The sequence below is a fragment of the Hypanus sabinus genome, chromosome 2 (genome assembly GCF_030144855.1).
Source record: "Hypanus sabinus isolate sHypSab1 chromosome 2, sHypSab1.hap1, whole genome shotgun sequence".
Classification (NCBI taxonomy): domain Eukaryota; kingdom Metazoa; phylum Chordata; class Chondrichthyes; order Myliobatiformes; family Dasyatidae; genus Hypanus; species Hypanus sabinus.
Window position 1 is genome coordinate 113,999,677 of NC_082707.1, and position 13,616 is coordinate 114,013,292.

Here is a 13,616-nt window from a genome sequence, read left to right on the forward strand (position 1 = left end):
AAGACGGAGGTATAGGGATAGGGGGCAAGACGGTGTAGGGCTAGGGGGCAAGACGGAGGTATAGGGATAGGGGAGGAGACAGTGTAGGGTTAGGGGAGGAGACGGAGGTGTAGGGTTAGGGGAGGAGACGGAGGTGTAGGGTTAAGGGAGGAGACGGAGGTGTAGGGTTAGGGGAGGAGACGGAGGTGTAGGGTTAGGGAAGGAGACGGAGGCGTAGTGTTAGGGGAGGAGACGGAGGTGTAGGGTTAAGGGAGGAGACGGAGGTGTAGGGTTAGGGGAGGGAATGGAGGTGTAGGGTTAGGGGAGGAGACGGAGGTGTAGGGTTAAGGGAGGAGACGGAGGTGTAGGGTTAGGGGAGGGAATGGAGGTGTAGGGTTAGGGGGCGAGATGGACGTGTAGGGTTAGGGCTGTTCTGCTATTGTAACTATATGTGCTATGTGCTGTGAGCTGTGTATTGTGTACGGTGTTCTGTGTGCAGTGTACAATGCGCTGTGTTCTGTGTGCGATGTTGGTGTGCGGTGTACGGTGCTCTGTGTTCTGTGTATGGTGTTCTGTGTGCGATGTCGGTGTTCTGTGTACGGTGTTCTGTGTGCGATGTTGGTGTGCGGTGTACGGTGCTCTGTGTTCTGTGTATGGTGTTCTGTGTGCGATGTCGGTGTTCTGTGTGCGATGTCGGTGTTCTGTTTGTGATGTCGGTGTTCTGTGTACGGTGTTCTGTGTGCGATGTCGGTGTTCTGTGTACGGTGTTCTGTGTTCTGTGTGCGATGTCGGTGTTCTGTGTACGGTGTTCTGTGTTCTGTGTGCGATGTCGGTGTTCTGTGTACGGTGTTCTGTGTTCTGTGTACGGTGTTCTGTGTTCTGTGTTCGGTGTTCTGTGTGCGATGTTGGTGTGCGGTGTATGGTGTTCTGTGTACAGTGTTCTGTGTGCGATGTCGGTGTTCTGTGTTCTGTGTATGGTGTTCTGTGTTCTGTGTACGGTGATCTGTGTGCGATGTCAGTGTTCTGTGTTCTGTGTGCGATGTCGGTGTTTTGTGTCCTGTGTGTGATGTCAGTGTTCTGTGTTCTGTGTGTGATGTCGGTGTGCGGTGTATGGTGTTCTGTGTTCTGTGTACAGTGTTCTGTGTGCGATGTCGGTGTTCTGTGTTTTGTGTGCGATGTCAGTGTTCTGTGTGCGATGTTGGTGTTCTGTGTTCTGTGTGCGATGTCGGTGTGCAGTGTACCGTGTTCTGTGTTCTGTGTGCAATGTCGGTGTGTGGTGTACGGTGTTCTGTGTACGGTGTTCTGTGTGCGATGTTGGTGTTCTGTGTTTTGTGTTCTGCGTGCGATGTAGGTGTGCAGTGTATGGTGTTCTGTGTTCTGTGTTCTGTGTGCGATGTCGGTGTGCGGTGTACGGTGTTCTGTGTGCGGTGTACGGTGTTCTGTGTGCGATGTCAGTGTGCGGTGTACGGTGTTCTGTGTGCGATGTCGGTGTTCTGTGTTCTGTGTACGGTGTGCTGTGTTCGATGTTGGTGTGCGGTGTACGGTGTTCTGTGTGTGATGTCGGTGTGCGGTGTACTGTGTTCTGTGTGTGATGTCGGTGTGCGGTGTATGGTGTTCTGTGTTCTGTGTGCGATGTCGGTGTGCGGTGTACGGTGTTCTGTGTTCTGTGTACGGTGTTCTGTGTGCGATGTCGGTGTGCGGTGTATGGTGTTCTGTGTTCTGTGTGCGATGTCGGTGTGCGGTGTACGGTGTTCTGTGTTCTGTGTACGGTGTTCTGTGTGCGATGTCGGTGTGCGGTGTACGGTGTTCTGTGTGCGATGTCGGTGTGCAGTGTACGGTGTTCTGTGTTCTGTGTACGGTGTTCTGTGTGCGATGTCGGTGTGCAGTGTACGGTGTTCTGTGTGCGATGTCGGTGTGCAGTGTACGGTGTTCTGTGTGCGATGTCGGTGTGCGGTGTACGGTGTTCTGTGTGCGGTGTACGGTGTTCTGTGTGCGATGTCAGTGTGCGGTGTACGGTGTTCTGTGTGCGATGTCGGTGTTCTGTGTTCTGTGTACGGTGTGCTGTGTTCGATGTTGGTGTGCGGTGTACGGTGTTCTGTGTGTGATGTCGGTGTGCGGTGTACGGTGTTCTGTGTGTGATGTCGGAGTGCGGTGTATGGTGTTCTGTGTTCTGTGTACAGTGTTCTGTGTGCGATGTCGGTGTTCTGTGTTTTGTGTGCGATGTCAGTGTTCTGTGTGCGATGTTGGTGTTCTGTGTTCTGTGTGCGATGTCGGTGTGCAGTGTACCGTGTTCTGTGTTCTGTGTGCGATGTCGGTGTGTGGTGTACGGTGTTCTGTGTTCTGTGTACAGTGTTCTGTGTGCGATGTCGGTGTTCTGTGTTCTGTGTATGGTGTTCTTGTGTTCTGTGTACGGTGTTCTGTGTGCGATGTCAGTGTTCTGTGTTCTGTGTGCGATGTCGGTGTTTTGTGTTCTGTGTGTGATGTCAGTGTTCTGTGTTCTGTGTGTGACGTCAGTGTTCTGTGTTCTGTGTGTGATGTCAGTGTGCGGTGTATGGTGTTCTGTGTTCTGTGTACAGTGTTCTGTGTGTGATGTCAGTGTTCTGTGTTCTGTGTGTGATGTCAGTGTGCGGTGTATGGTGTTCTGTGTTCTGTGTACAGTGTTCTGTGTGCGATGTCAGTGTTCTGTGTTTTGTGTGCGATGTCAGTGTTCTGTGTGCGATGTTGGTGTTCTGTGTTCTGTGTGCGATGTCGGTGTGCAGTGTACCGTGTTCTGTGTTCTGTGTGCGATGTCGGTGTGTGGTGTACGGTGTTCTGTGTTCTGTGTACGGTGTTCTGTGTGCGATGTCGGTGTTCTGTGTTCTGTGTACGGTGTTCTGTGTGCGATGTCAGTGTGTGGTGTATGGTGTTCTGTGTGCGATGTCGGTGTTCTGTGTACGGTGTGCTGTGTACGATGTCGGTGTGCGATGTACGGTGTTCTGTGTGTGATGTTGGTGTGCGGTGTACGGTGTTCTGTGTTCTGTGTGCGATGTCAGTGTGGGGTGTACGGTGTTCTGTGTGCGATGTCAGTTTGCGGTGTATTGTGTTCTGTGTTCTGTGTGCGATGTCAGTGTGCGGTGTATGGTGTTCTGTGTGCGATGTCGGTGTACGGTGTTCTGTGTTCTGTGTACGGTGTTCTGTGTGCGATGTCGGTGTTCTGTGTACGGTGTGTGATGTGGAATGTGTGATGTGCTGTGCGCTGTTGGTAATGTGTTTTGCAGCTTGGCCCCAGAGGAATGTTTGGCTTTATTCACAGGTTGGGTTGAATGATAATTAGACTTGAACTTGAACATATCTGTGGGAAGAGGATCAGAGTTAATATTTCAAGTTACAGCCCTTTCGTCAGGGCCTCCATTTTTCACAAATTCCCTTCTATATCGGCAGTATTTTCCAGTTGTTTGCGGCTGACAGGAAGCGGGTAGAGGCTGCACTGAGTGCCTGTAATCTTCCGACTGAGAAGGTGAGTAATTTGCTCTTGACGTGGGTCTGATGAGGACTGACATCTGAGTGATCAGGCTGATAGAAATCTCCCTTGGAGCATGGACTCAGAATGATAGATAGATAAACACTTCATGGAAATTGCAGTCTTACAGCAGCATTCCAAGTGCACAGATACAGTACACAAAATGTACAAATATTAGAAGAGTAGAAAGAATTAAAAGTAATGGTTGAAAAGAGATAAATATTTAATGAATATACTGTTGGTGGCTGGTAAAAAGACTCTTACTAGGAAATGGTTATCACAGGAGAGCCCAACTTTAAATAGAGATTACAATGGACATTTACAAAATGAAGAAGATAACAGCATCTGTTAATCATAAGCTGGAACAATTTGATTCATACTGGGAAAAATGGTTTAACTACATAACGCCTCATAGACCTGATTTTATTCTCACAAATCAATGAATCTGTTGTAAAAAAAAGATCACTCCCTACTTGTACATAGTTCTTTCCTTTTGCTTGTTTTTTCTTTCCACTCTTTCCTATAAGTGTATACCTCAGATAAACAGATAACAGAGAAGCTAGTGAGGTGCTATTACAGGTCAGGGCGAGCGGCTAGTGAGATGCTATTACAGGTCAGGGCGAGCGGCTAGTGAGGTGCTATTACAGGTCAGGGTGAGCGGCTAGTGAGGTGCTATTACAGGTCAGGGCGAGCGGCTAGTGAGATGCTATTATAGGTCAGGGTGAGTCAGGGCGAGCGGCTAGTGAGATGCTGTTACAGGTCAGGGCGAGCGGCTAGTGAGATGCTATTACAGGTCAGGGCGAGCGGCTAGTGAGATGCTATTATAGGTCAGGGTGAGTCAGGGCGAGCGGCTAGTGAGATGCTATTACAGGTCAGGGCGAGCGGCTAGTGAGATGCTATTACAGGTCAGGGCGAGCGGCTAGTGAGATGCTATTATAGGTCAGGGTGAGCCAGGGCGAGCGGCTAGTGAGATGCTATTACAGGTCAGGGTGAGCGGCTAGTGAGGTGCTATTACAGGTCAGGGCGAGCGGCTAGTGAGATGCTATTACAGGTCAGGGTGAGCGGCTAATGAGGTGCTATTACAGGTCAGGGCGAGCGGCTAGTGAGATGCTATTATAGGTCAGGGTGAGCGGCTAGTGAGGTGCTATTACAGGTCAGGGCTAGCGGCTAGTGAGGTGCTATTACAGGTCAGGGCGAGCGGCTAGTGAGATGCTATTACAGGTCAGGGTGAGCGGCTAGTGAGGTGCTATTACAGGTCAGGGTGAGCGGCTAGTGAGGTGCTATTACAGGTCAGGGCGAGCGGCTAGTGAGATGCTATTACAGGTCAGGGCGAGCGGCTAGTGAGGTGCTATTACAGGTCAGGGTGAGCAGCTAGTGAGGTGCTATTACAGGTCAGGGCGAGCGGCTAGTGAGATGCTATTATAGGTCAGGGTGAGTCAGGGCGAGCGGCTAGTGAGATGCTGTTACAGGTCAGGGCGAGCGGCTAGTGAGATGCTATTACAGGTCAGGGCGAGCGGCTAGTGAGGTGCTATTACAGGTCAGGGCGAGCGGCTAGTGAGATGCTATTATATGTCAGGGTGAGTCAGGGCGAGCGGCTAGTGAGATGCTATTACAGGTCAGGGCGAGCGGCTAGTGAGATGCTATTACAGGTCAGGGCGAGCGGCTAGTGAGATGCTATTACAGGTCAGGGCGAGCGGCTAGTGAGATGCTATTATAGGTCAGGGTGAGTCAGGGCGAGCGGCTAGTGAGATGCTGTTACAGGTCAGGGCGAGCGGCTAGTGAGATGCTGTTACAGGTCAGGGTGAGCGGCTAGTGAGATGCTATTATATGTCAGGGTGAGTCAGGGCGAGCGGCTAGTGAGATGCTATTACAGGTCAGGGCGAGCGGCTAGTGAGATGCTATTATAGGTCAGGGTGAGTCAGGGCGAGCGGCTAGTGAGATGCTGTTACAGGTCAGGGCGAGCGGCTAGTGAGATGCTATTACAGGTCAGGGTGAGCGGCTAGTGAGATGCTATTATAGGTCAGGGTGAGTCAGGGCGCGGCTAGTGAGATGCTGTTACAGGTCAGGGCGAGCGGCTAGTGAGATGCTATTACAGGTCAGGGCGAGCGGCTAGTGAGATGCTATTATAGGTCAGGGTGAGTCAGGGCGAGCGGCTAGTGAGATGCTATTATAGGTCAGGGTGAGTCAGGGCGAGCGGCTAGTGAGATGCTATTACAGGTCAGGGCGAGCGGCTAGTGAGATGCTATTATAGGTCAGGGTGAGTCAGGGCGAGCGGCTAGTGAGATGCTATTATAGGTCAGGGTGAGTCAGGGCGAGCAGCTAGTGAGATGCTATTACAGGTCAGGGCGAGCGGCTAGTGAGGTGCTATTACAGGTCAGGGCGAGCGGCTAGTGAGGTGCTATTACAGGTCAGGGCGAGCGGCTAGTGAGGTGCTATCACAGGTCAGGGCGAGCGGCTAGTGAGGTGCTATTACAGGTCAGGGCGAGCGGCTAGTGAGGTGCTATTACAGGTCAGGGCGAGCAGCTAGTGAGATGCTATTACAGGTCAGGGCGAGCGGCTAGTGAGATGCTATTACAGGTCAGGGCGAGCGGCTAGTGAGATGCTATTACAGGTCAGGGTGTTGGAGTTCAGAGTTGAATTCCAGCATCCCCTGTAAGGAGTTTGTACCCTCTCCCTGTGACTGCCAGTTAGTAGGCTAATTGGTCTTTGTAAATAGTTCTGTGATTAGGCTAGGACTAGAAGGGCTGAGATGGCCTGTTTCCATGCTGTAATTGTTATATAGTTAATTGTTAAATAGGCAGGTTGCTGGGTGGTGTGGGTGTTCTGTATCTCTAAATAAATAAAATTTAAAAAGAGATACATTAATTACCTTAGAGGCTGGACAAATGTCGATAGTTTTCTCCAGAGTTTCAGAGGTGAGGGAGACCTGATGGATATTTATAAGTACAAACAAGCTGGATGAACTCAGCATCTGCAGTGTACTTTGTGTTTAGATATTTATAAGATTATGAGCAGCACAGGTCAGATAAGTAGGAAGAAATATCAATGACTACAATGCATAGTTTTAAGGTGAGGGGGGAATGTTAAAAAGAGATTTGCAAGGTAAGTTTTACTTTACACAGGGCTGAGTTTTACTTTTCACCTGGAAAACACTACCAGGTGAGATGATGGAAGCAGATATGTGTGTATACATCTATACAAGTACTCAGGGGATGATAGGTTGTGGATCACGAGCAGGTAGATGGAATTAAGGTTAAGTTGGTGCCATGGTTGACACAGACGTTACGGGCCAGAGGGCCTGTTTCTGTGCTGTACTGTCCTGGTTCAAGTTTGACATCTCCTCTTCGCCATCATGTACACTTCAATTTCCAGTTTAATTCTTAATGTCTGGCTTTAGTTGTTAGACTGGCTCACACCTCTCTGTGTGTCTCAATTAAGAGCAGGGAAAAGGCCCTGTTTCAGTTTTTTTATTATACCTTGACAGCTAGGTTTTATGTTATATGTTTTAGATCTATTCTTTTATCATCAACATTTCATTCCTTGTTCATTTTCTGCTTCGCTAGCATTTAATAATTTTATACACTTCCACATGTACAAAAACTCTTGGTCACCTTTTGCCCCACGGAATATTACTCCCTCTGCCCTGGAGGAGAAGAGTGACCCTGATGGAAACCAAGGACAATCTGGGAAGGTCCTCTTCTGTGCCCAGACGTGATCAAAATTACAACAGAGAACTTACTGGCTCCTGACAGTTGAATGCAGCAGCAGCTGATGTAACCTAAAAGCAGCAACTAGTGCTTCCACCGTGTTGTGTGACTGCCAGGTTCCATCACCAAGTTTGCCCTTGTGCCTGCAGTCAGCTTTACTTTCTCTCATGCACAGTACCCTAGCCCAGGTATGACTTAGCACATTTCACAAACTTTTCATCAGGAGACATCCCTGGCAGGAAAGACCCCTGACTGGCTGAAGTGTAGATGGTCAGAACAAAGGCTGGGTTTGATGAGTGTGCAAGCAGGCCTCCAGCTCGGACAAGGCTGCTGGGAATGGGATGGGCTGGGGGAAGCATGGCTGGGCCTCACTCTGAAATTATGACACTGACCAATGAGTTTCAGATCCTTTCCTGCCTCCTGTGCTTTCTGCAGGTTTCATAGAAACAGGAGGCTGTGCATAGCCATGAATGAATGGATCATTACTAAAATATGTGCTCCCATGCAGAATGACACAATCAACCCTGAAGATTTCACAGAATCGGTCTTCAAGCAGTTCATAACACAGCTGTGTCCTCGGCCTGAGATTGACCAGATCTTTGAATTAATGTGAGACACTTTAATAAACTGTCCCCTTCTGAGTTTGCATGAACAATGAAACAGTACACGTTCTGGCGTGACCTCCCACTATTGCACTTCCTCGATAAGGAGAGGCTGAACGTGGTAGGGTTGTTTCCTCTGGGGTAGTGGAGGCTGAGGGGTGACTTGATAGAGGTTTGTAAGATCATGAGAGGCATTGATAGAGTGGACAGGGTAGAAATGTTTAAAACTAGAGGGTATGCATTTGTTGAGAAGGGGGTAGGTGCAATGAAGGTGTGTGGAGCAAGTTTTTTTCCACAGAGATTGGTGGGTACCTGGGGTGAGCTCACAAGGGCAAGTGCAATAGAGGCATTTAACAGGCTCTAAAAAAGGCACATGAATGAGCCCAGAATGGAGGGATATAGACATTGTGTGGCTAGAAGGGAGGAGTTTAGTTAGGCATTTAATTACTCGCTCATTTATTTTGGCACAACGTTGTGGCTCTGGGCCTGTACAGTTTGATGAGTGCTGACCCAGAGATGGGTTGTGTTCCAGGGGTCCTTGCCCAGAAGCACGTGTTCTCAGTGAGAGCCACGAGCCCGGCATTCAACCAGCCCTCGCATCCATGAGGTTTGCAGCCGAGTATTCTTTTTCAGAAAGTTTGGCGGGAGGGTTAAACTAGCTCAGGTGCTAGCTGTGCTGATTTACTTCCAGCTTTGCCCTCTGTGGCCCGTACTAGCTGAGTGAGTGCGTTGTGCTGGCAAACCGGTGGGTGAGGGGGGCTGGCCTCGCCAATGCTAGCATTAATATACCACTAACATGCTCGGTGTGGGAAAGCTGGGCTTCTGCGGCAGGAATTCCACTCCAGTGCTGCTTGGAGGCACTGTCAATAAATTGTTTGTTGGAGTATAGCCGGAGAGAATCGAGTTGAAGTCTGTGATCAGCATCAGTAAATGCCCCAGGTGAGGTTTCCTGTCTGGCGCCTCCCAGCCCACCCTGTGGACTGCACGACAGGCACAGAGGCTTCAGTCATTGGGAGTTGTCAGTTGTGGGGGGGGGGGGGCAGAGAGAGAGAGAGAGAGAGAGAGAGAGAGAGAGAGAGAGAGAGAGAGAGATGAACGCAGGGGTTCAGTCCATACAGGGCAGCCTGACCATTGACTCTGGGAGTTCACTGAATACAGAGGGTCCTTGTAGGATAACGTGCAAGTGCATATTAAAGGAAATTGAATCCTGGGTTCATTCACACCGGGTAAAGTGTGAAGCCTATTGGGGGGAGTGTGCTAACATGACTGAGTGAGATAGCTGGGAGAAACTGGTCATTTTCAGGCTTTAATGGTGTAGCTAGTGGAGTGCTCCAAGGATCAGCTCTTGGTTCTCGGATCACAAATGAGAAAATCTGCAGATGCTGGAAATCACACAGAAAATGCTGGAGGAACTCAGCAGGCCAGGCAGCATCTATGGAAAAGGGCAAACAGTCAACGTTTTGGGCCGAGACCCTTCATTTGATGAGTTCCTCCAGCATTTTGTGTGCATTGCTTGGATTTCCAGCATCTGCAGATTTTCTCCTGTTTTTAAAAAGTAATCAAGTGTACTTGTACTGTTGTACTCCACAGTTGTACTGCTGGAGTTCTCAGAAATTGTTTTGGTTCCCTTATTTAAGAAAAGACACTGTACCACTGGAAGCAGCCCAAGGAAATTGGTTCCTGGGGTGAGAGGTTATCCGAAAGAGAAGGTTATCTGTATTCCTTGACAAAAGGGGCCTGTGTTTCTGTGTTGTGTGACTTTTATACTACAATGATGGATTGACCTTATTAAGTCATCTGAGGGAGTATGACAAGTGGGAGAGCCCTGAATGGGGGACAGAGTTACAAGATGAGGGGCAGTCATTTAAAATAGCGGGGCTCAGAAAATTCCTACAGAGGGTGATGAATCTCCCTGAAGTCTTTGGAGGCGGGGTCACTGGGGGTATTGGAAGTGGAAGCAACACACACACAATGCTGGAGGAACTCGGCAGGCCAGGCAGCATCTATGGAAAAGAGTACAGTTAATATTTGGGGCTGAAACCTCCAGTGTCGCCAAAGGGTTTTGGCCAGAAACGTCAACTGTATTTTTTTCCATAGATGCTGCTTGGCCTGCTGAGTTCCTCCAGCATTTTGTGTGTGTTGCTTGGGTTTCCAGCATCTACAGATTTTCTCTAGTTTGTGATCGGAAGTGGAGCTGGATAGCTTTGAAAGATGAGCTGGTGGCTACTTCCTCCTGTGCGTTCCCTTCTCATGGGTGACATAGACTGCAGGAGGAGATTGAATACTGGGGCTTGGTCCACGTACAATGATGCGTCTGTCAGCTGTGAGAGGACATTATATGGGATGTGCTTGTGTACACTGTTCCCTCTAAGCTATGCAGATGCACAGTAACTGAAATGCTCCCATGCACACAGCCTTCGTTACCATGCAGCTGGAATTGGAAACAGCTAGAGCAAGTTATGAAATGTGAAAGATTTTCTTTTTTGTATTATTTTTCATTGCACCCTTCAATTAAATAAAATCAAAAGTATGTGGCTTTTAAATTTTCAATCTAAATATTCATAGTACGTACATTACAAAAAAGAAAGTTTAACACACCCTGGAGTATTCAGGCTGTATAAACATTTCTTGCTCGGAGCAATACTTGGCCTGTACAACTGTAAAAAGAGTTAGAGGGAACATTGTTTGTGTACGCGGAGTGTAAGAAATCCTGTGCATGACAGAGTGTGTGCATGTAGGCTGTGTGGTGATTCAGTACCATGATAAAATCACGTCTACCTGGGCCTTGTGTATACGCGGTAAAACAAAGCTGCATCCTGGGAAGGATTGAGTTTATAGACCAGGTGTTGAATTCACTATTTTCCTCTTTACAGGGACGTAATGGTAAAGCCATACTTGACTCGGCAACAGGTGTCTACGTTTATAAACCAGATACAGAGAGATGCCCGTCTGAATAATTTTCTTTTCCCATTAATTCAACCGGAACAAGCCCAGAAGCTGATAGAGAAGTACGAACCAAACAAGTCAAATGCAAATAAAGGTCAGTGTTCTTGTATTTCCCAATGTTTTCGGGTGAAAAAACACTCCTGTTTATGTATCCATAGAGATCCAAGGCCAACGGCCAGTTCTATTCGACAATTTAGTGAACCAGAGGGTTAGGTACTTCATAATGCTCCCCCTCCTGGCAGTCCACTTGAAGAGATGCGACACCAAGTGTGTTGCAATATCTTTCCAGGCTGTGGTTGAGTACCCAGGGGATTTCTTAGATGATGGAAGAGGAATTTGCACTATTGCCATCGAGCCACAGGCTTCATCAGCCTGCCAATGGACTCGGTGTTCTCAGCCTGGCTGCCAGTGTGACTCACATCAAGTACGATGACACACCGAGGCCTGCATCTGAAAGGCTGCGTGCCCTACACTGACTGACCCGTCCCCTCACTTCAAAGTTTCCGCACCAACTAAAGGGCAGGTTAGCACTGTGATGGAATACACTCAACTTGCCTGGGCGAGTGAAGCTCCATCGAGGAGACGGCTGAGGGAGTGTCCCGAGGCGCATGGGGACGGTGAAGAGTGAAAATTTTTGACCTCATAGTAGAAGCCTCTATGACCAGAGGCCTCTATGGCCAGAGGTATCTACGACCAGAGGGCAAACAGTTTAGGTAAAAGGTAAGGCATTTAGGAGAGAATTGAGGAGGAGTTTCTCTTCAGCCAGAGGGGGTCAGGATTCGGGAAAGCTCTGCCTGAGAAGGTGGTGGAGACAGAGACTGTCACAAAACTCAGCAAGTATTTAGATGAGTATCTGAACTGCCAAGGCACTGGAAACTGCAGGCTGAGCACGGGGGAATGGGGTTAGTGTTGATAACGACTTTGTGACCAGCCAAGGGATCTGACTCTGTGTACATGACTCCAGTACTCAGTGCCTTTGGCTGAGCTGAATGTAAACTCCATTTCTGTCCTCACAGGCACTCTGAACCACCGGTACTTGAACTGAGTATGAGATTACAGGACAGTCAGAGAGTGAGGAACGGAGTGGAGGAGAGGGAGAGTAGGGGTAGTGAGATTGCATGTGGATGAGGGAGAGTGTGGGGGTGAAGGAGTGAGGGACAGAGTGCAGGGTGAGTGAGAGGGTTGAGGAGAGGTGTGGTAGTGTGGGGTGTGAGTGGAGATGAGAGGAACGGAGTGCAGGGTGAGGGAGAGGGTTGAGGAGAGGTGTGGTAGTGTGGGGTGTGATGGAGATGAGAGGAACGGAGTGCAGGGTGAGGGAGAGGGTTGAGGAGAGGTGTGGTAGTGTGGGGTGTGAGTGGAGATGAGAGGAACGGAGTGCAGGGTGAGGGAGAGGGTTGAGGAGAGGTGTGGTAGTGTGGGGTGTGAGTGGAGATGAGAGGAACGGAGTGCAGGGTGAGGGAGAGGGTTGAGGAGAGGTGTGGTAGTGTAGGGTGTGAGTGGAGATGAGAGGAACGGAGTGCAGGGTGAGGGAGAGGGTTGAGGAGAGGTGTGGTAGTGTGGGGTGTGAGTGGAGATGAGAGGAACGGAGTGCAGGGTGAGGGAGAGGGTTGAGGAGAGGTGTGATAGTGTGGGGTGTGAGTGGAGATGAGAGGAACGGAGTGCAGGGAGAGGGAGAGGGTTGAGGAGAGGTGTGGTAGTGTGGGGTGTGAGTGGAGATGAGAGGAACGGAGTGCAGGGAGAGGGAGAGGGTTGAGGAGAGGTGTGGTAGTGTGGGGTGTGAGTGGAGATGAGAGGAACGGAGTGCAGGGTGAGGGAGAGGGTTGAGGAGAGGTGTGGTAGTGTGGGGTGTGAGTGGAGATGAGAGGAACGGAGTGCAGGGAGAGGGAGAGGGTTGAGGAGAGGTGTGGTAGTGTGGGGTGTGAGTGGAGATGAGAGGAACGGAGTGCAGGGAGAGGGAGAGGGTTGAGGAGAGGTGTGGTAGTGTGGGGTGTGAGTGGAGATGAGAGGAACGGAGTGCAGGGTGAGGGAGAGGGTTGAGGAGAGGTGTGGTAGTGTGGGGTGTGAGTGGAGATGAGAGGAACGGAGTGCAGGGAGAGGGAGAGGGTTGAGGAGAGGTGTGGTAGTGTGGGGTGTGAGTGGAGATGAGAGGAACGGAGTGCAGGGAGAGGGAGAGGGTTGAGGAGAGGTGTGGTAGTGTGGGGTGTGAGTGGAGATGAGAGGAACGGAGTGCAGGGAGAGGGAGTAAATGTAGCAGATGGAGTGGGAGTGAGAAGGAGTGATGGATGGGTATGAGAGAAGTGTAGTGAACGGGAGGGTGTGAGGGGTAGGCTGAGAACTGAGAATGGAATACATTGATTCTCTGTAGAGGTTATGTGGATCTGAGATCAGTAAACTCCTGCCTGGTGCCCATTGAATGGGGTAAGTATTCTGGTAAGCACCACTGGCATCTTGCAGCATGTTGAGTTCAGATTCTGACTTTGTCTTCTTTTATTTCCTTCACAGGTCATTTGTCACTGGAGGGCTTATGCTGGTATCTGTCTGGCCCAGAAAACAGCTTAATATTCCCTGAAAGGCTAACCGTTTATCAGGACATGACGCAGCCTCTGTCATGTTACTTTATCAATTCATCCCATAACACCTACCTCACTGGTAAAAGCACTGGCCTTCAAGTCACTCAAAGAGGGGGGTGGGAGGCTAGGGGACAGGTCTTTGACAGACTCCATCCACAACTCATTATGTTTAAGACAGTTATGAGTAAGGACATGACTGCATATTGCAACAAGTTACTAGATTGGGGAGGGTGGATTATGACGGAGGGTGGGTGATGTTAACTGGGAGTAGCTGCTATCAGACATGTCTATGTTTGATTTGTGGGAGCTGTTT

At 49.5% G+C, this 13,616-nt stretch overlaps 1 protein-coding gene across 1 annotated transcript in view; it reads left to right on the forward strand.

The window, feature by feature from the left end:
- LOC132382496 (1-phosphatidylinositol 4,5-bisphosphate phosphodiesterase beta-2-like) overlaps positions 1 to 13,616 on the forward strand; it is a 282,694-nt gene that overhangs the window by 21,938 nt on the left and 247,140 nt on the right. Inside the window, exons 7-10 of the mRNA XM_059952750.1 lie at positions 3,400 to 3,475; positions 7,694 to 7,794; positions 10,661 to 10,827; positions 13,236 to 13,382. Coding sequence (XP_059808733.1) covers positions 3,400 to 3,475; positions 7,694 to 7,794; positions 10,661 to 10,827; positions 13,236 to 13,382 — 491 coding nt within the window. The remainder of the gene's footprint in view (positions 1 to 3,399; positions 3,476 to 7,693; positions 7,795 to 10,660; positions 10,828 to 13,235; positions 13,383 to 13,616) is intronic.